The 25,263-nt window shown below is 40.9% G+C and overlaps 1 protein-coding gene across 1 annotated transcript in view; it reads right to left on the bottom strand.

The window, feature by feature from the left end:
• Positions 1 to 7,961: 7,961 nt before the first annotated feature.
• The window catches only part of LOC149447529 (long-chain fatty acid transport protein 2-like), a 306,199-nt gene continuing 288,897 nt past the window's right edge, over positions 7,962 to 25,263 (bottom strand). Inside the window, exons 9-12 of the mRNA XM_089652380.1 lie at positions 20,291 to 20,489; positions 19,754 to 19,851; positions 16,375 to 16,505; positions 7,962 to 11,626 (exon numbers count right to left, since the gene is read on the bottom strand). Coding sequence (XP_089508506.1) covers positions 11,450 to 11,626; positions 16,375 to 16,505; positions 19,754 to 19,851; positions 20,291 to 20,489 — 605 coding nt within the window. The 3' untranslated portion in view covers positions 7,962 to 11,449. The remainder of the gene's footprint in view (positions 11,627 to 16,374; positions 16,506 to 19,753; positions 19,852 to 20,290; positions 20,490 to 25,263) is intronic.

Genomic DNA, 25,263 nt, shown 5'->3' with positions numbered 1-25,263 from the left:
GATCGGCTTGTAAATTGGAGACATCCTGTAAGGTTGTTATTCCACTGCACAGCTTGGTGTCATCTGCAACGACTGAAATGGGATTTTTAATCCCAGACCCTATATCGTTTATAAATATATTAAAATGTAAGGATCCCAACACTGAACCTTGGGGTACACCACTGACAACCCTAGACCATTCACAGTATGAATCATTAACCATTACTCTCTGAATATGATCCTTTAGCCAGTTTGCTATCCATTTACATACAGATTTTTCCAAGCCTGTAGACTTTACCTTACACATTAGCCGTGTGTGGGGAACTGTATCAAACGCTTTTGCAAAATCCAAGTATACCACGTCCACCGCCACCCCACTGTCCAAGGTTTTGCTCACCTCCTCATAAAAAGAAATCAGATTTGTTTGACAACTTCTGTCTTTCATCAATCCATGCTGTCTGTTGCTTAAAATATTTTTTTCCAGCAAGAACTCATCTATGTGGTCTTTTATTAAACTCTCCAGTATCTTCCCAACTATAGACGTTAAACTAACAGGTCTATAAGTACAGTACTTGGTAAAGATTTTGATCCCTTTTTAAATATTGGCACTACATTGGCCTTACCCCAATCCAGTGGTACTATGCCTAAAAATTAGAAACAATGGCTTTGAAATGACAGAGCTCAATTCTTTAAGGACCCGTGGGTGATCATGTATAAAAAAGGGGGAAAAAGGTATTTATAATGTTTTGTTCTATCCATACACAAATGGTATTTTCTATTTTAAACTTATGAGTTGTTTTATAAAGGTGAAGGTTTATATTTACTTTAATGTTTGATACAGTCATGATACAGTCATGAAGAAAAACATTTGCAGGCATGGCCTGGGTACAAATCTGAAAGGCTGCATCCCTCTTTTTTTGTTTGCTGGCCACCAGCATGAACAAGTCCTTACAGTTGTTACAAAAACAAGTGTCCCCATTGGAAGATTTCCCTTTCTCTTACTGCTCTAGTGATGACTCAAATTTTGGATTTTCTCAATTCTGATGACAATGGTCATCAGACATCAGGACAAATAGGAAGGGTGAATCTCACTATGTAGGACGCAGACAGAAAATAAAAGCTGACCTTCTCCACTTCAAGTCAGGACACTTTCACTCTCTTTCAGTCCAGGCCAATTTTCAGCTTTCAACGCTGTCGCACTTTGAATAACTATTGCATGATCATGCAACATTGTACCCATATGAAATTTTTATCATTTTTAGACAGATAGAGCTTTCTTTTGGTAGTATTTAATCACCTCTGGGTTTTTTATTTTTTGCTAAACAAACCAAAAACAACTGAAAATTTTGAAAAAAAAAATGTTTTTTCTTAGTTTTTGTTATAAAATTTTGTAACTAAGTGATTTTTCTCCTTCACTGATGTGCGCTAATGATACTGCAGTGATGGGCACTGATAGGCTGCACAGATCAGTGGCATTGACAGGCATCACTGATGGGCACTGAAAGGCAGCACTCATATATGACACTGATAGGCTGGAATGATAGGCGGCACTGACTGGCACTGTTAGGTGGCACTGACTGGCACTGTTAGGCGGCACTGACTGGCAGCACTGACAGGCACCGATAGGCAGCACTAATAGGTGGCACTGACTGGCACTGATAGGCGGCACTGACAGGAGGCATTGATTGGCAGCACTGATAGGTGGCACTGACAAGTGGCACTGACTGGCACTGATAGGTGACACTGAAAGGCAGCTCAGATGGGCACTGAAATGTGGCATTGATGTGCACTGGTAGACACTGATATGTGGCATTGATGTGGCACTGGCAGGTGATATTGATGAGTGGTGACAGGTGGCACTGCTGGGGCTACACTGATCATCAGGGCACACCGATCATCAATGCCCTGATGATCAGTGTACATGTCCCCTCCGAGTAATGCCGATTACCGGCTCTGCACTTGGGTATTTCTGTTAGACTACCACTTCCCTGTCCGAACACTATCCATGGACACCAGCACTAACCATACAAGACTAGACGAGACCAGTCTTGATAGAAAACCAGGAAATAGACTGCTATGGAACCGGACCCCGACTGCACTTGGGCATTTCCATTATTGTGATGGGAGTCACTTGGGGGGGGGCATGGAACAGCTCACTTTAGAGAGGTGGGGAGACCCCTGTCTCAGCTCCCCAAATCCCTCTGATGTGTAAGTCACCCTGTGCCTGTTAGGGGTGCAGGGTGATATGTCCTGATATTGTGTAGACATGTATAGGTGGGGTGGGGGGTTGTTCATTGTTTAATGCCATGTGGTTGTATCCCATTGTTCTATTGTGTGTCTTGCTTGGGTGCAAACTATTATGGTATGTATGTGTTTGTGTATTGGCTTGGCGGGGGGTGTCTGCTGACATGTCTCTTGTTGCTGGATGGGGTTTGCCCCACCCTGTGTCATTATGCAGGGAGGGGGGAATTGTTCCATTGAATGTATATATTTTGTATCTGTGTTAAAATAAAGTAGTCTATTTCCTGGCTTTCCTTCAAGAGTGGTGTCCGTGGTCGGTGTTTGGAAAGGGAAGCGGTATTATAACGGAAGTACTCAGGTGCAGTCGGGGTGGTTCCGTTAAATGAACATTCTGACGAAATGTGCTGTTTTAATTTAAGTGATCATGCCACCTCCATACAATTACACATAAAGGCTTTACATGAGTTGGCCTCATGAATTAAACAGGATATTACTGGAAATTGGTGGTGTAGCAATTGTGCATACAAAGATGAATGCTGTCCTCCATCTTGCTAAGGATCCTCCATCTTGTATCTCTCTCTCCTCCAAATCCCCCCTCCCTCTCTGTTGAGTGACATGTGGTCTGTATGATGCAGAGATCACAGGCAGCAAACACATTGGGAGGGCTTCATGGTTATAAACCCCAATTAGCCTGGCCCTCGTATGTCTGCGAGACTCTTGCTTGGAAAAGGATTGTAAAACCATAAACCAGTTCTTTGCTGGGCTTCAATGACATTCCAGATAAGCCGTAAAACAGACATCACATTCAAAATCCACTTTCCCCTATGATTTCATATCTTGGAATATGGAAGACTTACAAGGAGACCAGGCATATATTCAGATCGGTCACTTTAATACAAGTCGCCTGATATATTACACCCCTAGCTGACATCTACAGGAGAGCAGAAAATGATATCTCCTTAACCGTCTCAAGCAGGTATGTCATATTTCATATCTAGACGTTCAGCAGATGCTTCTGCATATTAATCTACTAGTGACTAGGCTGCTACATGTACCGAGGGTAAGTTATGGGTCATGATATAAGCTGGGAGGGATTTTGGTTCTAGCTGGGGTCTCCGCCTCCAACAGCCTCCCCAAATGAGGTGATTGGTTCTCTGCTTCAGGGAGACACCCTGCTGAGTTCCTAGAAAAACTGTTATGCTTGGAGCAGAGAGTTAAGCTAAGCTGAGTTGAGTTGAAGTTGAAGAAGCTCCCTTTTAACTTTGGAACTAACTTTAGGAGATAAGGTCCTTTTGCTCAGGAAACTTGATCTGCTTAACCCAGGACTTTTGGCAAGTACTTTATCTCTCTAAACTTCTTTCTGTTATCTTTGCTGTGTTACTGCTCTCTGTATATTTATATATATATATATATATATATATATATATATATATATATAGGCTACATCTTTTTCTGTAAATATTTTTATTGCACCCTTTTGGCCTTTTAGTAATAAATCTTACTTTCTGAAAGTGTTGAACTGTTTTTAAAGCTCTTTAATGCAAACTAAGAATTCCTGTCTCTGACGAGCGCTACTGTGTGTTTTAAAACATCTGCATACATCTGTCTGCGGTGACATTGTGTATACAAACGATTATTCAAACATCATAGTGTTATTGCTGATATTTCCGAGTTTCCTCTTTCTCTGTACAAAAAGGAGGTGGTGGCAGTGTGAAGGGTTAATTGCATAATTAACCTGACCCAGTAACAATCGCTCCCAGGCTGCAGGTACACAGATTGTGGTCCATTAGCTGGAAAATCTTTATGCAGAGTGCAGCTTGGTGTGGCATTGTTACGCACGTGACAGCACGGTTTTAGATTGGCTAGTCCTTCGGTCACGAGTTTGGTGAGAAGGGCTGGGGTCTGATGCCGGGACCGTCACAGGTGGGACTGGATATTTGGATACCCGGCCTAGGATGTTTGAGGCAAATAATGGGTGGTTTGATAGCATGTTGTAGTCTAATTGGAGTGTGGTGATGTATACAGCGCATCCCCAATTTGGTAACAATGGCACGTTCAGTAAATCAATACTAAAAGGTATAAAGGGTGAATACAGCAGTTGTCACTTTATGACAAATGGAAGGTTGTGAAAGGGTTAATAGTTAACTAACTTTCGCTTTGTGCCTACTAACTGGTTTATTTCATTCAAGATGTTTCCTTGGCATCTCTATGCTGTTATCTATGCACACTTTTTTCCCTTGAGAAATTGCTAAATGTATTATTATTGAAGTTATTATTATTGAATATTATTATTTATTATTATAATATTATTGTTATTTATTATTATGAATATTATTTATTGTTATTATTAAATATTGTTATTAAATATTATTATTGAAGTTATTATTATTAAATTTATTATTATTGAAGTTATTATTCTGTTGCATTTTGTTATGACTAGCCATATAGTAGTTTACTGAGATCTTTTTACTGTATTCTGATTGGTGCTTTATGGAAACCGCCTGAATTATGCAGTGTTATCATTTATTACTTAAGGCCTAATCATTAATAAAGAAGCTGAATTCTGCCTCGCACATCTACCGTAGGTATTTGTGTCGCAGTGTTCCCAAAGTACTTTGAACTGTATGTCATTGTATGCAGGAAGAGGGCTCTAAATTGATGTTCCTGACACTCACCAATTTTTGACTGATAGGGGCTTCAAATCTTTCTTCTACAGCACTTCTACGCTCCGTCCGCCGCCCAATTCCACTCCACCCATCCAATGTCCTTCTTTGAACGCTCTTGCTACAAGGACCCACATAGGCGAGGCCTCATCTCAGCCCTCTATAACCTTTTGTCCACACCAGAATCTCCTCCTACCCCTACATATGTCACCAGATGGGAGAAAGATCTAGGACTTACGGATTGGGACCAGATCTGGGCCCTACGGATTGGGACCAGATCTGGTTGGCTACCAAGTCCTCTACGCACAATGTGGTGGCTGTATTGACCAACTACAAAGTTTTGACACGTTGGTATTTAGTCCCGGCAAGAATAACTAAATATATCCCCAGGCTACTCTCCAGAATGTTTTAGGGGTTGTACGATGGATGGAACTTACTTTCATATTTGGTGGTCTACAAATCAACGCAGCAGCTAAGCAGATCATGGCCAAGGCGTGGAAGACCCCATCCTTGAGTATTCTTGCAGTTAATCATAAAGTTACCCAAGCAATGATCCATGCCAAAATGGAAGCTACCCTCCTAGACTCAGTCCCCAAATTTCTGTCGATATGGACCCAATGTGTGGACCAGTTCCTTCCGCCGAACTTTGATGATGCTTCTCCCTTAGCGCTATCTAATCCCTCCCTGTGAAGACACTGCCACTTACATTTAAATTATACATTGGTTTGGTCCCGAGAATCTCCTTTTTCCCCTGGAAGTCACAAACCCCCCCCCCCCTCTTTCTTAATACCTCCCTCTGGTTCTTCCTATCCTCCTCCCCTCCTCTGTTTCTCCTACCTTAACCCTTTCCCTGTGGCTTTGTGCAGAACCCTCATGTACTTCTAGGAAATATTGCTCCCCTCCCAGAGCTTGACCATGTCTCATCTTCCTTAGCTATACAAAACTTTTTACCAATGGTTCCTCGTTAAATGTATATCAAACTGTAATCCCTTTTTGTGGAAGGGCAACTTGTTCTCCCATATCCCCCCCCCCCCTTCTCCTTCTTTTTGTGTTTCTTATTGCTTTGTTTATGTACATGTATTTGAGATGCCTTATGTTTGTTCTTTTGGCTCTGAAAATTAATAAAATGTTTGAACAAGGAAATGTATGGGGATACCATTAAGAATAAATGGCAACAGTGTAATTTGGCTGGGGGTGGTTGCATTTGCTGCGGGTAGTCTTGCTTGCGGGTGAACCTAGCCTAACATATGAAAAGAATGTTATATAATGTATTAGTATGGTTCAAAGAAATGTATACATTTTCCTTTCTTTCTTTCCCTCATTTTTTCTTTAATATTAAAGAGCACGTGTGGCAAATTTGAATCAAATACTAAAAAAAAATAATTTCAGTTCTAAGTATGGAATAGGACTTAAAGATGCACACATTTAAAAAATGAAACAATTTTCAGTGTAGTGCTCTCAGTGCCCAGAATGATGTTTTACCCCAAGCACTCCTCACACTAACCCTTCCAATATTGCTAATCACTAAACCTTGTAACCCCCAATCCTAATGCCAACCTTCCAGCCATCTTTATGCTAACACTAATACTCCTTGTAACCTTAAATCTAACACATACCCTGCCTGTAACACTAACCTTAACACTAATCCTCTGTAACCCCCCAAATCTAGCACTAACCCTTCCTGTAATGCTAACCCAACAATAATCCTTTGTTTACCCCAAAATCTAAAACTAACTTTTCCTGTAATGGTAACCCCAACACTAATGCTTTGTATAATGATAACCTAACAATAATCTAACACTAACCCTTCTTGCAACACCAACCCCTTTTCTGCATATTCAAGACACCTTCTCTATAACTTGCTGATGCGTTTTTAACATTTCTGAGCATAGAATGTGCTCAGTTTGGGGTACCTTGATTGTAATGAAGAACAACTTGGTCTATAAATAAGGATTTGGTTTATATTTTCAAAATAGGATAGACTTAGAAGATTAATGCTAAGTAAGGGAAAAATGAAAGTTTAACACTGTCCTATGTTCTATTTCTGTGACTGTAGACCTCTGGATGTACTGAAACTAGATGAGATGGAGATAAATGTACCCTTCTACCAGTAGAATGGCAGCACTAGACATGTGTGCCCTCACCAATACCCTGGGGGGGGGGGGGGTAGATTCATACTGTATTATTCTCCAAGTGACTCTCCTAGACAAATTAATGATAATCGAACTTCAAAAGACCAGTCAGTGTTACTGTTCAGCTAGCACTCGCTAGCTGGTATATGACAACCATATGACCCCAATCCTCAATGCTATCTGTCATCTATTTGACCAGAAAGAACATACTATTCTTATATGAGAACAGCATAAATATTTTTTATCAGCTCCAATAATGAGTATAAAGCTCAGTGTGACTAGTTGTAATGATCTTCAATGCAAGTCTGAAATGATAAAGAAGTGATTAGCAATAAAGATTGAGCAATGCTGAGGTATATTTAGATCTGTACCAACCAAAAGGTAAATGTGCTCCTGTAAGGTTTTCTTGTATGTAGGGTTTGTGTCTTGAAATATTTTTCATAATGGACTTGTGGAGAAAAACAGAATAGCACAGTGATGCTGAAAGGGCTACAAATCTAAATCAACAGAAAATAAGAGGATGAAGAACAATGGGTAAGGTAGTAGACTATGGTGATACAATAGATTCATTAGTAGACTAAACCCAGCCATAGATGGATAGATTTTCTTTCCTGAAAACACAGGTTGCAGAAAAGAAAATCCCTTGATACTCCCATCAACACAGTCCCTCCCAGAGCCATTGCGTTCTCCCAGCAGGAAGGGGAGGTGGCGGGGGGGCAGCTGTCCCAGCCGGGAGAACACAGTGATTACTGCAAGTGGCTTTCAATAGCTGGTAGCAATAATTGCATGTAAAATCTGATGGGCTGGTTGTACCCAGGTTGATTGGTCGACTTACCTGACCTGCCCATACATTGTTTGAATCTCAGCCAGTTCCTGCTGAAATCACTCATGGTAGATAAAAGGATGGGGTTTAAATAATAAAGGAAAAAAATATCTCTGAACCAGATCATGCAAAAATGCGGCTTTATTTCAAAATCTACACCATTCCAAGATGCACAAATATAACCTACAAAAAGATTGCAAATACAACCTACAAGAGACTATATAATGTACTGTATATCATAGCAAGTCAGAGCCAGTTGAGAACTATGTGGCTAAATATTTATCCGTTGACGTTCACACAACATGTGGCAATACATCTTCACTATGTTCAGTGTGTCGGGGTGCCATTCTTTGTGGAATGCACCCCAACACATTGTACAGTATATCTTAATGCCCAAAGTCAACATAGCACACCACAATTGATTTACTGTTAATTGTGGAGAGCTGCATTGCTGCATAAAGAGTTATGTACAGTTTATCATCCGTTGTGGTGTATTGGCAGCCCATTCATAATGAATGGACAGTCTTAATGCAATGCTTGTTAATGCCTTTCATAAAGCTTGTTGAAAGTAAAACTGTCCTTAATGAACCAAATGATGCAATTGAACAGCCCAAAATGGGGATTGGGAAGTGACCAAATGTTTATGTTAATTTTGACATTTCAGAAAGTCAGATATCTGCATGCCCACAGTGCATCTGCATTGCATTGTGATGTTAAACCAATGTGTCACTTTGCTGTAAAACTCAGGAGGTGATGGTCAGGAGGTTCCCATTGAAGATTTTTGTAGAGTTTGGTTTTGTGGGTGTTTACAGAAGCTCTACTTTAAAACACAGTGCAATCTCTGGCAAGTATATCTAAAGCCAAAATATGTTCTTTTTGTTTTTTAATTTTTTTTATTATTTTCAGTAGAGTGGATTAGTAGAGTTGCCACTGGAAAAAACATCTCCTCTATTTCCATTGTGAAATTTTGGATTTCCCCAACTTTGGCATTGGTCTCCGGGACAAATAAAGAAGGTGAATCTTCCTAGTACAAATGGCAATGAAAACCTGTCAGGGCTTTTCACCTCTTGGTTATCCATCCAAAACTAAAAATGTGTAGAACAGTAAGCATGATTTTAAACTCATGATCTCCATATCTTCTTTATCATATTGTCACTTTTTTGTTTGTTTACAGGCTGCGCACGGATTGCTTAACCACCCCAATCCGCTGCTTGGCCTATGTTAATGTAAACGGTCTGTTGCTTAAAGATGAGTAGGTAAGGGGTGTGCATTCAATAGGAACTACATTTTTGTAAGCCTATGAGCCCTGCAAACTGCCTTTTTATTTGCAAAAACAGCAGTGCTATGAATAAGATGCATATACTGTACATATTCCAACAAATATTGTGCAATAGAGAAACAAGATGTTACTCGCATTGGCTGATTTAATAAATGAATAAAGCATTTTCACATTGCAAGGGAATTTTCCCTACACTTAGGGAATATGGTATGGCTCTGCTGACTTCTATCATCCATTCATGTGCAAGCAAAGATCCTATGTTTTTTAATGTTCCTTGTCTGTTATTGGGTATTCTTTACAAACTGAATTTTTATCACATTCATGAAGGCAAGTGATGATTTCTTTGCAAAGTGAACATGTTCTGAGGCTTTAGTGAATTATTTCAGGGATCCTTATGCTGGGAGGCAAGAATACTAACCATTCAATCCACAAGCAGGAAATGACCACAATCATTGAAAGAACTAGAGAAGAGGGATGGACCAGCACCACCCTATGGACCAGTGGTTCTCAACCTGTGGGTCGCGACCCCTTTGGGGGTCGAACGACCTTTTCACAGGGGTCGCCTAAGACCATCGGAAAACACATATTTCCGATGTGTAAAGAGCAGCTACTGTGTAGAAAGCATCTGCTGTGTTGAAAGCAGCTACTCTGTTAAAAGCAGCTACTATGTTGAAAGAAGCAGTATTGGAGGTAAAATGACACTTCATGAATTATAATTACTGGGTAAATAATTTTATGATTGGGGGTCACCACAACATAAAGAACGGTGTTAAAGGGTCGCGGCATTAGGAAGGTTGAGAACCACTGCTATGGACTGACCAAAGTTACATCCAAAACATTACCATAACAAGAGCCAGAGAATAACCACATCTACAGCTAAAAAGTGACCATCACCACTATGGCCCAGAAGGGACCACCAATATCTCAAGGAAGTTAAGCTACTGCAGCCAGATAATAACTACCACACTAATAATGGCACACCTAGTGTTAACTACAGTTAGGAACTAATCACATTTACTCTACTTTGGTCACACTGGCTTCCCTACATCAAGGAATGAGCACCACTTCAACATCACTGCAGCCAAGGAAAGGTCACACACTAGAACCAGGGAGTGAGCATTATACATTTTCATTCCTAAACCTCTCTGAGTATGCAATAATTTATAGCACCATTCATTACACCAACAGCAGGCACTTCACATAGCTCATAGATTTGGCTGTTGGCTCCTAGATTGACAGGCTCTATATTCTTTGCTACATATAAGGTTCGGATCGCACGACATTTGGAACATTTGGAACAACCAGGATTCCCTGCAGGAAATGGCGATCCGCTCGTGGCTAGCAAGGCTGAAGGAGTGAGACGCTGGTCAGGCAATACTAAGCCATTGCTGGATAATCTATGTTGGGCATGCTTTTAACAGTTGTTTGTGAGTACTTTAATGGATATTCAATAAACAGTGTCTTATCGGTAATACACTTAGTTCTTTCTGTTTCCTTTCCAGTGGCTGAGTGACCATTAGAGTGGAATCCCCACCGCTATATGGGCTTGTGTTTGCCGGCTATTATAGCTAATGTGTAAGAAGGTCTTTAATAAGGAGGAGTATTTATCACAAGCAAGCTTGCTCATCATTCTAAAATAAGCTGTATATTCTGGTGAGTGTCAGTGAATTGGGGGAGGTGTTTTGGAGTAGAGCCTATTTTCGATTATACACACATTAAAGGTTTACGTATATCATCATATGGTGTTTGATGGGGAAGTTGGATTTTTAACACGATTATTGGTGGACTTTTTTGGATATTTTGGTTCACATTTTTTTATCTTTTTTACTTTTATCTAATGAACTTATTTATTTATTTTCATATCTAGCACTGTATTTATCAGATATACTTGTGCTGCTAATAATTGAAATATATACACACACATGTATAGTTTTAAATCCACTTCAATTAAAGAGAGAATTAAAGAGAAACTTTAGGCTCCATCTATCCTGTGCCACACCCCTACCCCATTCCTTCCTCTTTTACTCGCCTAAAGCGGAGGTCACATGACACACTTAACGTGAGTCTTCTCTCTTCTTTGGTTTACAGGAGGTGGGGTCGTTGTTTGAGAGCCCATGTCAATGACACTTAATATTGACTGTCCAGCAGCAGGGTTCTCGCAGGATCCTGAATAGGAGTGACATCTGCAAACCGGCTAGAGTTGGTATATCTGCAGTGGTCCTTCATACCTGAAAATTGCACAGGCAAGGTATTGGGACCTAAAGGGTGTCGGAATGGGTGTGATATTTGCTCAGGGATGGGAACCTAAAAACTATTATGGGGTACCATCACATTACAGTTTTACTTTTTTCTCCAAAATGGCTTGATGAATACTGTTATTCATTGGTACATAGGATTTAACATTTTCTTCCAAAAAATACAGAGGATCTCTTATTTTGACAGGGCTGAAGCCATCCTTGACCAGTTCCATTTTACAATGTTTATACGTGCCAGTCACTTCAATGGAATCCTGAATGAAATGAATAAGGAAAACAGTGAAAATAATGCTTTTAGTCACAAGATCACAAAGGCAAAACATTTTTTTCCATTTTTGATAGAGTAAGTAATGGCTGTTACCCCTTGTAGTGTACATGTGAATGATGTAACATGCATGTGATATAAATGTACAGATTTGAGTAGGTAAGATGTGATCCGTAGCAATATGTAATCAGAACTGGAGGGACATTCCATTGTCATTAAGGATGTGTATTCTGTAGGGACATTCCATTGTCATTAAGGATGTATATTCTGTAGGGACATTCCATTGTCATTAAGGATGTGTATTCAGTCCTTTTCATTAGGGAAATGAGGTACAATTAGCATCAATTAGGCTGAAAAGCCCTGCTTAGGGGATGTGACAACTTTTGTGTTAATAAGGTTGTCACCTTCTGGTGAAACCAGTTTAAAGGAAGTAGCTCCAGACATTATTGACAGCAGGGAGCTAAAGGTATATCCATCCATCAAAAGGGGTATGTTTAATCTCTCATAAAAGCTAAAATTTTAGTTGCAGAGAGATGAACATGCTCCCTTCTTGTAGGGCATTCTGCGCGTCACATTGGCACTAAAAATCATATTTGTGGAGTAGGCAGAAGGCCAGGAAAATGCAGGAAATCGTTAGGTGACGCTGGATGGCGACAGTCGAATGGTGTTTGGTACTGTCGCGAACGGACTGATGCGCTGGTGTCGGAAATCCAATCCCCGACTTGGTGTTTCAAGCCGGTCTTGGCCCGATTGAACTTGGGCAGGTCAACACCCAGAACATCCTGTGGGCAGGTACAGGAACACCCCCCCCATGGTCAATTGGCCGAGGACTAATGTCCCGCCTACGTCCATATCCCCATAAATGGGGTACCCTGACACTGGGACATTTACGATTCGTACGGAGCTGGTTCGATCGACCAACGGATTGCTGATTCTCTGACTTGCTCCAGTCGCAGGGTAAATACTGGTAAAGTTTTACTTCTGTCTTTTATTTCCTTTTATTTTATAGTGAATAGTCATTTGTGTGTCTTTTAGATTGTAAAAGGTAACAGTTCGGCCAGACAGAGATCTGTGTGTGTTGGGTGTCCTAGCAGACCATTTTGTGGATAAACTGTTGGGTGGTGGCAGGCTACCTTTTGTGGTGTGTCTGGTGTGTGGGGGGGGGGGGGTGTGGACAGTGGAAGGGTGATTAACTCCGGGGTTCAAGCTGTAGGTAGCTGGAAATATTTTATTGAAATAAAATCTTGCAACCAGCTTACATTTTATACAAAAATACAAAAAATAAATAAATACATACATACATACATACAGTATTCAATTATCTGGAAAAACAAACAAAAACAGGAACAGGATACATCTCCATAAATCAGATATATACTATCCAAAAAAATGAAACTTTAGCCTTTATGGCTTCACTATCTGGGCAGGTAAGAAGCAGAAAAAAAGTAACAAAACATCACCAAGACCTTTATGGCCCACTTATTAGGCATTAAATTTATCCTCCCCTTGCAGGGGATATGGCTTTAAAAAACACGACTTATCTACTCAACCAAAGCTAAGGAACCTAGACCTTCAGGTGCACATAGCCTTTCTTCAAAAAGACTTTTTACCAAAATCAAGGGGAGTGAATGAAGAGGAAAAACAGGAAGCTGTAGGTAGCTGGAGGGACCTTAGAAGACTGTGTAATTACTAAGCTGGTCCTCAACTCTAATCAGTGCACCAGATTGTATGTAAGATTTGTATCTGCCAGTGTGTGGTCGACCAGCTGGATTGGAGTGGAGTCTCCATCTGGTGGTGGCCAAAGGTAGTGCGGGCTGTGAAAGTGTGTCACGGCTGATCTTATATACGGTTTTATATATATTCAAAGTTAAGTCCCCTTTATTCCCTTGTACCTCCCTGACACAGCCGCACATGCGTGCCTCGGTTAGCTAGTCGCTGTGGGCGTGGCATGTGGGGGATCCGTGACACCCCTCACAGTTTGTTTTTTTTGTCATCTGTGTCCCATTGGGGAGATTTCCCTTCACTTCCTGTCCCAAAGCCAAAACAGGAAGTGAGAGGAAATCCCTGCAAATTAAAGGAATCTCTTGGGGCCCCCCAGGTCACCAGAACTAGTATTCCCACTTGACGTTCTCCCCTCTATTACTTTTCTGGGGACAACTCAAAATGTGGCATTTTCTTTTATTTTTTACTTTCAATGAGAATAGTAAACAGGACAAATAGAGAGGGTGAATCTCCCTATGGGGACACAGACAGCAATAAAAACTGACAGCTGTTCTAATCCCTCTCCACTCTATCCAAAACTAAAAAAGTTTTGCTTCTAGTTATACTTCAAATGGTTCCTATAGTACACATACAGCTGGAATTTTCTTTATTATAAAGCCATGGTTATTCCTGCTTTGGTTCCAGTAATGATGTGTGGTCCTCTATGGGGTGGCTTTACAAAAAGCAAATAGACTGTGTACATTGCAGTTGCTCCAGAGATTAGTAAATGACATGAACCTTTACTTTGCAAAGAATACCCAAAACGTTTTGCATATATCTCCTTACATCCTTAAAACCTTTTTGTTTAATTTGTATTTATTTTTACATAACTTTTATTGCTATCACATAGGGGACCCATAGGCCCCTTTGTGATAGCATATAGGTGCCAGGTTTTCTTTATGGGGACCCCCAGGTCTGTTAGACTCTGAATGTCACCTCTGTACTCCACTGCAGTAGATGGAACATAGACCATGTTCCATCAGCTGCTGCCTCCAGCACTAATCCCGGAGAATGACAACTCTGGTCCAGGAAGTAACGTCATAAACATCACTTCCAGGTATGTGTACAGGAAGGATGCTGAGCAGATCGAGATCAACTGAGCTCCTGCCGGCCTTCCCTGCAACACTCGCTATGACAGAACCAGGCCCACAGGTAGGACAGTGGAGCCCAGTAAACAAGGCGGGGGGTGGGCGTGCGGTCAGGAAAGGCAGCATATCAGGGTGGTGGTTGTGGAAGTGATAGGCAGCTTCACACTCTTGTATCACTTCCACATGAAAGCCGACAGTTGGCACACTGTGTAAAGATAACACATGCCTGCAGCACTGTAAAATACCCCCCCCCCCCATGCTGGAGCACTAAGGCAGCTGCAAGCCGCATTGTCGTAGCACCAGCCTTTCCCTTATGTGTTCAAGCACTTGAAGTGTTGCTAAACCCAGGACCCTTCATTCACTATATATGGTCTCTCACAGTACACACAACATGGAAATGCAATTACTTTAGTAAATAAACTGCTAAATATCTTCTCATCGGCAGTATATAGTCATGACTTCTATCAGTGAGCAGTGGTTATATCCTGTAGGAAGAGTTTTCATTCTCTTCTGACTGAGGACTGCATGCATGACCCTCTGTCTGGATAGTGCTGATTGGCCTTGTGCTGATCAAATGCACCCTCCCAAAGAGAAAAATAAAACTCTCTATCAATATACACTAAAATGAGCATGAGCAGAGTTACTCCCAGAGCACTGTACTATCAGCAAATGGATTGGGGACAGTTGAAGAAGATGAGGATCAGAGAAGACAGGATAAAAAAGTTTTTATACACAATTACACAACCCTTTGGGTTCCACAGTGAGTATAACAAGCGTGCTTTAATGCATATACAGACTGATTTTACTGTTGTGGGTTTAGGATCACTTTAAAGTATATGTCAAGCCAAGTTGTCAAGCTGAATTTTTTTTCTGCCCCTAAATGCCCTTCTGTGTTCGTACACATGCATGAGCGTTTATTCATTTCAATGGACAGAATAAGTTAATATTTTGAGGGGCTTGTATTCAGAGTTAGCCTTGTGTTGAAGGTATTGCAGGTATGAGATATCCCAGGATGCACTGGGAACGTCATCAGCAGTCACTTCCAGTTCACGTGTATATATTCTGGAAGTGTCTGGTGCAGACGTTACATCTGGCGTGCAGCATGGAGCAGCAGGAAGGTAATCGGGGTCCAGAGTGGAGCAACTAGCAGACGGCACACGTGTTGTGCAACTTTGGAATGCTATAGTGGAACCTGAGCAGTGGCTGCAGAGAGAGGACTGAGTGGCAGAAGATCAGCAGATCTGGGGGACCAGGAGCAGGAGAAACTAGCAATGTCACAGGTGCTGCTGAGCGTGGGAGCAATATAGCGGGAGGTGAGCAGCAACCAGAGAGAGAATTATAAAACCAGAGAATTAGCAGAGCTGGGGGTTACTACTGAGCGGGGGACCAGCAGAGAGGGGGATCAGCAGAGCTGGGGGTTACAACTGAAAGGGGGATCAGCGAATCTGGGGGTACTACTGAGTGGGGCATTAAAAAAGCTCAGGATACTACTGAGCAGGGATTCTGCTGAATGAGGTTACTAATAAGCTGGGGATCTGCTGAACAAGGGTACCAGTGAGCTGAGGATCTGCTGAACAGGGGTACTAATGAGCCAGGTATCTGCTATGTGGTGGTACTACTAAGCTGGGATTCTACAGGGCTCCTTTAAAACAAATAGAAAATGAACACACACACAAGGCTTTTGCCCAGTTTCATTGAAGCTTAGAAAAAACATCACAGAAGCATCAAAAACACATCAAAAAGTATTCTGAAGCGGTAGGCACTTTAATGTGTGTTAAAGTCAAAGCAAGTGTAAATGAGCCCTCCCCCTGCTTTTCTCCTGACAGAAAGGCATTCATAAGACCCTAGTGTGCATGAAGCCTTTGCATGCTGCTAAAAACGTTCTCACCTGTATCCTGACAAAGCGGGGTCTGGCATAACTAGGAAGATAATCTGCAACTTTTGCATATAGTTTTTCGCCATCAAATGATCTGTCTTCCCTTAGTTTAATTGATGCCATTCCAATTCTGCCTTCATGATCTGTAAATCAAATTGATACATTTTACGTACAGCTAGTTACATTTTTTATTACCTCTTTGTTAAATTAGGATCATTATTGCTTAGCCACTTGCCTACCGGGCACTTTTACTCCCTTCCTGTCCAGGCCAATTTTCAGCTTTCAGTGCTTGACAATTACGCAGTCCTGCAACATTGTACCCATATGAAATGTTTATCAATTTTTTCACACAGATAGAGCTGTCTTTTGGTGGTATTTAATCACCGCTGGGTGTTTTATTTTTTGCACTATAAATAAAAAAAGAGCAACAAATTGAAAAAAAAAAAAAGATTTCTTTGTTTCTATTATAAAATTTTGCAAACAGGTAATTTTTCTCCTTCAGTGTTGTGTGTTGATGAGGCTGCATTGATAGGCAGCACTAATGGACACTGATAGGCTGCACTGATGAGGTGGGCATTGATGAGGAGGCACTTCTGATGCTGCACTGATATGCAGCAATGATGGGCACTGATAGGCGACACCAGGGGTAGACTGACCATTTGGAAACTCGGGCGCTGCCCGAGGGCCCGGGGTCAGTAGGGGGCCACATGAGATGCCCCTGGTACCTTTTTCATAGGCTTTTTTGAGTTTAGGCAAGGACACAGGGGCCCCATGATCCCCTATTGCCCAGGGGCCCCATGAGTTGTCAATCCGCCCCTGTTCCCAATACTGCCTCTTTTAGAGGATGCAGAACAGAAGCAGGGGTGGACTGACCATTTAGAAACTCGGGCACTGCTCAAGGGCCCGGGGTCAGTAGGGGGCCCCATGAGATGCCCCTGGTACCTTTTTCATAGGCTTTTTTGAGATTGGGCAAGGACACAGGGGCCCCATGATCCCCTATTGCCCGGGGGCCCCATGAGTTGTCAGTCTGCCCCTGGGCGACACTAACAGGCAGCACTGACTGACAGCACTGACTCGTGACACTGCTGGGCAGCACTGATGGGTAGCACTGCTGGGTGGCATAGATGATAAGGGCACTGATCATCAGCGCCCTGATTATTAGTGCAGATATGCTCTGTGTTATTTGCCGCTTATCGGCAGTACTTCCCTCACTCTGTGACAGCGTGAGGAAAGTGCTGCCAATAATCGACAACTGTATTTACTTTGTGATCTGCTGTGTCATTGGATCACGTGATGCTGATCACGTGGTAAAAGACTGCTGTGATTGGACTTTTACCTAGTCATGTGATCAGGTGAGTCCATAGAACACAGCGATCACTGACGCCCCACTGGGGACGCGCGGGGAGCGTGTTCTGGGAGGACATCATATGATGCCCTCCCAGAACTGGACAACCATGCTGCAGCCATCATTCGGCTATAGTGCCGTTGTAAAGCACAGATCAGTTGTGTACCACCCTCTATCTGGTTAAAACTTCTTTTTTTAGGTTTCTGTTCACAATTTAGGATCAAAGCTCTACATCCTTATTACTATTCTGGAAAGGAAACCTCAGACACGATAAGACCAGACATGAAATAACTGCACTGATATCAGACATGTCAGCTTATGCTTCATCAGTTTATAAAATCCCCATATTTCTTGCATCTGTAAACTGATTCAGTTTGATTAGTGTACCCAGGTAAAGTTTTTTTTTGGCATGATCTTGTATGATTGAGAATTCTATGATTTAGACATTGTGTCTGTATTATTTGTTTTTTTTCCCTACCAATTAGCATTTTTGTATTGTGATAAAAACCTTCAATAAGAAGTTTACAAAAAATCACTTGTAGTAAAAAAGATCACATTAATGTTTGTAAGGCTCTTTAAAGTGTTACTAAATCTAGGACCCTCATTCACTATATCTGGTCTCACACAGTACACAGAACATGGAAATGCAATTATTTTAGAAAATATAAACTGCTGAATACCTTTTTCTCATCAGCAGTATATAGCAGTCGTATGACTGTCCGGCCGAGCTTGTAGGATAATTTTTCATTCTCCTCTGACTGTCCTATGAGGCTGCATGACTGCTGACCCTCTGCCTGGACAGCACTGATTGGCCCTGTGCTGATCACATGCACCCACCCCCCCCAAAAACCCCCCCACACTCAAGCAATACACACCAAACTGAGGATGTTCAGAGTGTCTTCTAGGGCTCTGTAATATCAGCAGATGGATTGGGGACTGTGGAAGGTGAGGATCAGAGAAGTCAGGATCAACAGCCTTTTTACATAATGCAGATGATTAACCCCTTAGGTTCCACAGTGAGTATATCAAGCCTGCTTTACTGCATATACAGACTGATTTTACTGTTGTGGGTTTAGTAACACTTTAATGATGCATTTTTTTCAACATTTATTATTTCTTGGAAAAGGAATTAGCACCATGGTATTACGCTTAAGTTGGGCCTAAATTTGAGAAAAGTGACCAGAAGTTCTCCAGCTCCCGTGGATTTACACATCAGAGAAAACTGTCATTTAATTGGCTAATTTTACGCACTATTCACTTTATGAGGCATACTGGGACCTGTACAGTAGTTCCACAGCATCTAGGAATCTATTGGCTACCTATCACTGAACTAAAATACTAATATATTACAGCCATTTAGGTCATCTTAGTTGATTTTAACATTCCTAAAGATTTATATATGAGAACAAAGGACGTCCAATCGGCTGCACTCCCAACAATCCACTTTATTGAACCAATATAAAACCAGTACAGAGAGTGGAAATACAGTGGGGGACTGGCAGGTAATCCAGGTCATCTTAGTTGCTTTTAGCATCCCTAAAGATTTATATACCCTGCTTGTACTTGGTGTCCCCCAATCCTTAGGCTTTTGGCTATAATATTTGAGCATAAAAAATTGAGTATTAAACCAGTAAAAATATTCAACCATCCAGAAAAGAAGTTGAAGCAAGTATTGCAAAGCATATAGCCACAGATCCTCATTTTAGTCTATAATCGACAGAGCAAAGTCAGACATGGAGAACAGGTGGCAAGAATCACAGGTCAAGCAAAACAGGGATGACAACAAAAAAAAAATAAATCTGAAAGCATCCACTAGAGATTACAATTTTGGACATCTAGCAAATGTGCAACTAAGAGTTTTGAAGGTTTCAGTAAGTTTTCACACTTTTGTGTTATGTACTGTATATACACATTAGCTGATGCAGGGCAGTGAGCATATGAATGCTACGAGTACACATGGCATGATGGTATAATGAAACCTACACATATGGTGTGGGCAGAAAATAGAAGATCATGAAAATTAAACATTTTAAACATCACACTTACAAGGCACTGGAACTCCATAGACATTACACTGTTCAACAAAGTCCGTTGTTGATACAATATTTTCCACTTCAGTAGTAGCTACGTTTTCCCCTTTCCATCTAATAAAAAAGAAATAGTCTCACAACTGAGAATTTAGTTTAGCAATGGTGATCTATGTAGTATTATTATTATTATACAGGATTTATATAGCACCAACAGTTTGCTCAGCGCTTTACAATATAACGGGAGACAATACAGCAACAATACAGTTCAATACAAGAGGGATAGGAGGGCCCTGCTCCTTGGAGCTTAGTATATTTAATCATTTTTAAATATTTAAAAAAACATTTTTGTAACCCTTGTATTACGCCAGGGACTGCAAATTGTAAGGTCCTTGATTTTACAAATACTATCTAATTCAATTAACATAGAATAACAATAAACATAGAATTACCATATTGACATAAGATATAAAATACATCTTCAGAAATTAAAAAAAAAATGTATTTCTCTTGGTTATGGATTGCTTTTCTTATGGTTATGGTTTGGAGAACTTACCGAAACGTGTCTCCTATTCGATCATGAAAGTAGACAAAACCTTCTTTGTCAATCACCACCAAATCTCCACTGTTGAAGTACATGTCTCCCTCTTTTAGTACATTTTGAATGATCTTTTTCTTAGTCTGGGACTCATTTCCGTAATAACCGCCAAAAGGATTACTTTTGAGGATTTTTGCAATAAGCAGACCAGGCTCACCTTAAACAACCGCAAAATATGTAAAACACTGATTTTTGCTAAGTAACAATGTAAAATAAAATAATAGTATGTGTATAAACAAAATCATACTACATATTTTCAATACAAATTGAATGCTGCAAATACAGAATAATAGCTGACAACATAAAGTTGCTCTGCTCTAAAATCTTAGACGTTGTTATCAGCCTTGCCTGAGGTCAGCTCTGTGTACTACAGAACAACTCCCCTCTATATTATTGTGTTGAAATGAATGTGTTCTGTAGTCCAAACACACTTTCTGTTCTAGAATGACAATGTTGCTCTTCCATATATACAGAAGAGTAAGGGAGTGTGCTACTATCAGGATTACCAAGTAAAAGTTAGGGAAAAAAGCCGATTCACACCATGAATTGCACAGGAAAGTGTGCAACTCACATGCAATCTGGATGCATTGCAATTTCAGTCCATTTATTTGAATAGGCAGAAATAAATAAAGAATATATAACACATCTTGAGAAATAAAAACTTAATATTAAAATGTATTTCAATTGGTTACTTATACTGATAAATTATTTTGATCTCTGTCCAGCTGGATAACCAAAATTTTGTGACAATGTTCTGCTAAACATTTTGGAACAGTTATAATTTTATGAAATCTAACATTCTGCTACATAAAATATGCGTAGCAATTTAAATAACAGAGTTATTGTAATAAAAAAAAAAAACAAGATGCATTGCTAAAATGAACAAAAGCCTGAATTTGAGTCTACACAACATTCTATGATGGTAGACAATGACAGCTTTTTTAATAGTTATCATTCATTTTGTAATAAATACATTACCATTTGCTTTCCTCATACTTGGTTGAACTATGCTCTGCAACTTGCTTTTACTTTATCTAGACCAGCCTTCCTCAACCTTTTTACCCCAGAGGAACCCTCAAAATAATTTTCAGGTCTCAGGGTACCCCTGCTAAAATGAGCTCATCTGAGGTCAAGAATGCTGCTCTTACAATGGTGGCCAGAGAGCCACCCTGTCAGATAGCTAAAAAAGTGTCCTTGGACCCAGAACTGTGCAGGCACGATCAAATAGGTCAATTACCACAGCTATATATACTGTAATATTTTTGTATTCATTGACATTTTATGTATGTACAGTTGTGGCCAAAATTATTCAACCCCCAATGCTGTAAAGGGGTTTAGGGACTATAGTGTACATTTGGAATTGTATTCAGAATCAAATCCTACAAGGACGTTGTAACTACCCAAATGCAACTAAAATGACATCAATTGTTTATGTAATACAGTAGTAAATGGTTCTTATGTGGTTTCTTCATTGCCACAATTATTCAACCCCTTAAAGACTACCACTCTGAAGAACAGAGGTTCATACAGGTGCTTTCCATCAGGTATTGAAAACACCTGTGGATGTCACCGAGCAGCAATCAAGCATAATAAGCACCAATTAGGCAGCTTTAAAATGACTGTGATACTCAGCTCCTTCTAGACATTTACTGGTGTGGTTACAAACATGGTGAAGGCAAGAGAATGGTCCAGGAAGACAAGAGAAGAGGTGATTTCTCTTCACAGGAAGGGCAATGGCTATAAGAAGATTGCAAAGATGTTAAACATACCAAGAGACACCTTAGGAAGCATCATTCGCAAATTCAAGGCAAAGGGCACTGTTGAAACGCTACCTGGTCGTGGCAGAAAGAAGATGCTGACTTCGACTGCTGTGCGCTACCTGAAGCGTAGAGTGGAGAGAAGTCCCCGTGTGACTGCTGAGGAACTGAGAAAAGATTTGTCAGATGTGGGTACAGAAGTTTCAGCCCAGACAATAAGACGCACACTGCGTAATGAAGGCCTCCGTGCCAGAACTCCCAGGCGTACCCCCTTGCTGTCTCCAAAGAATAAGAAGAGTCGACTGCAGTATGCCAAAAGCCATGTGGACAAACCACAAAAGTTGTGGGATAGTGTTCTGTGGACTGATGAAACAAAATTAGAACTGTTTGGGCCCATGGATCAACGCTATGTTTGGAGGAGGAAGAACAAGGCCTATGATGAAAAGAACACCTTGCCTACTGTGAAGCATGGTGGAGGGTCAATCATGCTTTGGGGCTGTTTTGCTTCTGCAGGTACAGGGAAGCTTCAGCGTGTGCAAGGTACCATGAATTCTCTTCAGTACCAGGAGATATTGGATGGAAACGTGATGCAGTCCGTCACACACCTGAGGCTTGGGAGACGTTGGACCTTTCAACAGGACAATGATCCCAAGCATACCTCCAAGTCCACTAGAGCATGGTTGCAGAGGAAAGGCTGGAACATTTTGGAGTGGCCATCGCAGTCACCAGACTTAAATCCGATTGAGAACCTCTGGTGGGACTTAAAGAAAGCAGTTGCAGTGCGCAAGCCTAAGAATGTGACTGAACTGGAGGCCTTTGCCCATGAAGAATGGGCGAAGATACCCGTAGATCGCTGCAAGACACTTGTGTCAAGCTATGCTTCACGTTTAAAAGCTGTTATAACTGTAAAAGGATGCTGTACTAAGTACTAAGATTGAATGTCACTTGGGGGTTGAATAAAACTGATAATGCTGTGAGCACAGAAAAGACATTTGTGGTTATTTCATTATAACTGTTATGTTATATTTGTCTGACCTACAAGTGCCTCTTTAATGTAAATGTAAGCAAGATGACTGAATGATCAAAAGCAATGTCAAACTGGCCAAAACACTCAATTTCAGTGGGGGTTGAATAATTTTGGCCACAACTGTAAATATCTTTAGCTGGGGTAATATAAACTGTTGTAATTGCTGAGGACAGATGGAGTTCTGGTGAGGGTGTTACAAAAACAGTTATCTTTGAGCTATTGAGCTCTGTTAACAATAGCCTTTTTATGATATATTTTTATTGAAAGTGTAAAAATACATACAACAAACAATGGATGTTGCCTAACCAACCAACTTACTATTGTTAACCCTGGAAAATTACAGATAAAAACACAGAAGAAACAAGTATTAACTTGTTTACTTTAGGAAGAGTCAATTCCTAAACACAATCCCCTCTGTCCTTGTACATCATAGCTCTCTCCTCTTCTGGGAAAGTCTAACTGCTGTTGGTGCTGGCCCAGCATCTCTGTTCCTCACCTCTTTACATACCCATTAATGCAACAGTCTGGAGAGAGCCAAAGGGAAATACTATAGAGTGTCAATTGAATGTCAGCTCTGAAAATGGCTGGAGCTGTAGATGACTGTCAAGGACCTGTCCACGGCAAAAGTTCTGGAAGATCTTACATTTCTGCCAGTACTCTGCTTGGCCGCAGAAGCACACATCAGTCTCAGTTTGGTGCCAGACGGCCTTTATAAGGAGGCTCATCACTTCCTCAAGTTGCTGGTTGATCTTTAGCTCCCCGTGCTCTGTTCCTGTTTCCTGTGATTTTGACCTGTGATTTCCTGTTACTGACTCGGCTTGCTCCTGCACCTGTCTACTCTGCTTTACCCCTTATCTGACCTCGGCTTGGCTTACGGATACTCTCTCTCTCGCTCCTCTGTGTATGACCTCGGCTATCCCATCTGACTACATCTGCTCTGATTCCCACCTGGTACCTGTCCTTGGCTTGAACCGACTACCCAGTAAACATCTAAACCCCGGAAGGGCTTGCATACCACGCACAGGCGCCTCCTGTCTGCAGACCTATCTCCGTGCACCAGCTGTGCTTCTGAGTGGACCACCAACCAGCACTCCTGCAGGTGACCTGTGCAACTTTGGGCCTGACTCCAGCTGTCCCACTCTCAGGGGAGTCCAGAACTTAGCTGCAAGAGAAGCCCTCTCTCCATTGGCCGCCATCACCAGGTATGTGATAATGACACATCCAAGATGGTGGCACCTAGCAGCAGTAACAGGGCTTTTTGATGTCTACATCACAGAGACTTTTGCAAGTAAATACAACAACCAAACTTGGTTAAATGCAAAGATAATTTTATAGGAAGATAGTATTGAAAAAGATCTGGTGACAGGGTCTCTTCAAAAGTGAACTAGCATCTGATAACAACAAATAGGATGAAAAGACATTATCAGATAATGAGATTAATATTTTATAAAATTAGGGAGGATTGAAATGGAGAGACCACATGTCAGGATGTGGGTTAAAATAATTGACATGAGAAAAAAAAGTAAAGATTTCATCAGATTGATTTCACAAAGTTTACTTTGGTATAATTTACAGGTGTTTGTTTTCCAAAGTTAGGACCACCAAACTGCATGGATTTGACAAAATGATTCCCTTAATGCTTTCAGACTATGGCTTTGAGGCGAATTCTAATATCTAGGTATAAGAAAGATATTGTTTGTTCCAAGTTCTGGAGATATGTTATTATTTACACATCATTATTGATGATAATGTAATACTCCAGCAATTATACACTGAAGGACATTGTATCCATATGTGTTTGAAGATCTCATTGTCTGCAAGATCAAAGCTATGCAATGGGTGTTTCTTATTTCTGGTTGAAACAATTGAGTACTGTCCGTGATACTTTTTTTATTTGCACTAACATACAATTTTGAGGACAAGCTTTCGGGGTATGATCCCTTTCTTCAAGGTCCAAGCAGTACTATACAAATACAAGTCACAAAGTTTCAGCAGAATATTAGAAGGGATGAAAAAAGAAAAAAAAAAGTGGCTAGAGATAAGAGACAGCAAAAGCGAGGGGGGAGGGGGGGGGGATACTACACTCACACAGAGGCAGCCATGTTTGAAGTGATAAAACTGTTTGATAATGATTGAGGAATCCCATG

This window comes from Staurois parvus, unplaced genomic scaffold (genome assembly GCF_062004578.1).
Source record: "Staurois parvus isolate SC_StPar_1 unplaced genomic scaffold, SC_StPar_1.0 ptg000682l, whole genome shotgun sequence".
NCBI lineage: Eukaryota > Metazoa > Chordata > Amphibia > Anura > Ranidae > Staurois > Staurois parvus.
The sequence above is the reverse complement of the archived record's forward strand: the minus strand, read 5'-3'. Positions and strand labels throughout refer to the sequence as shown.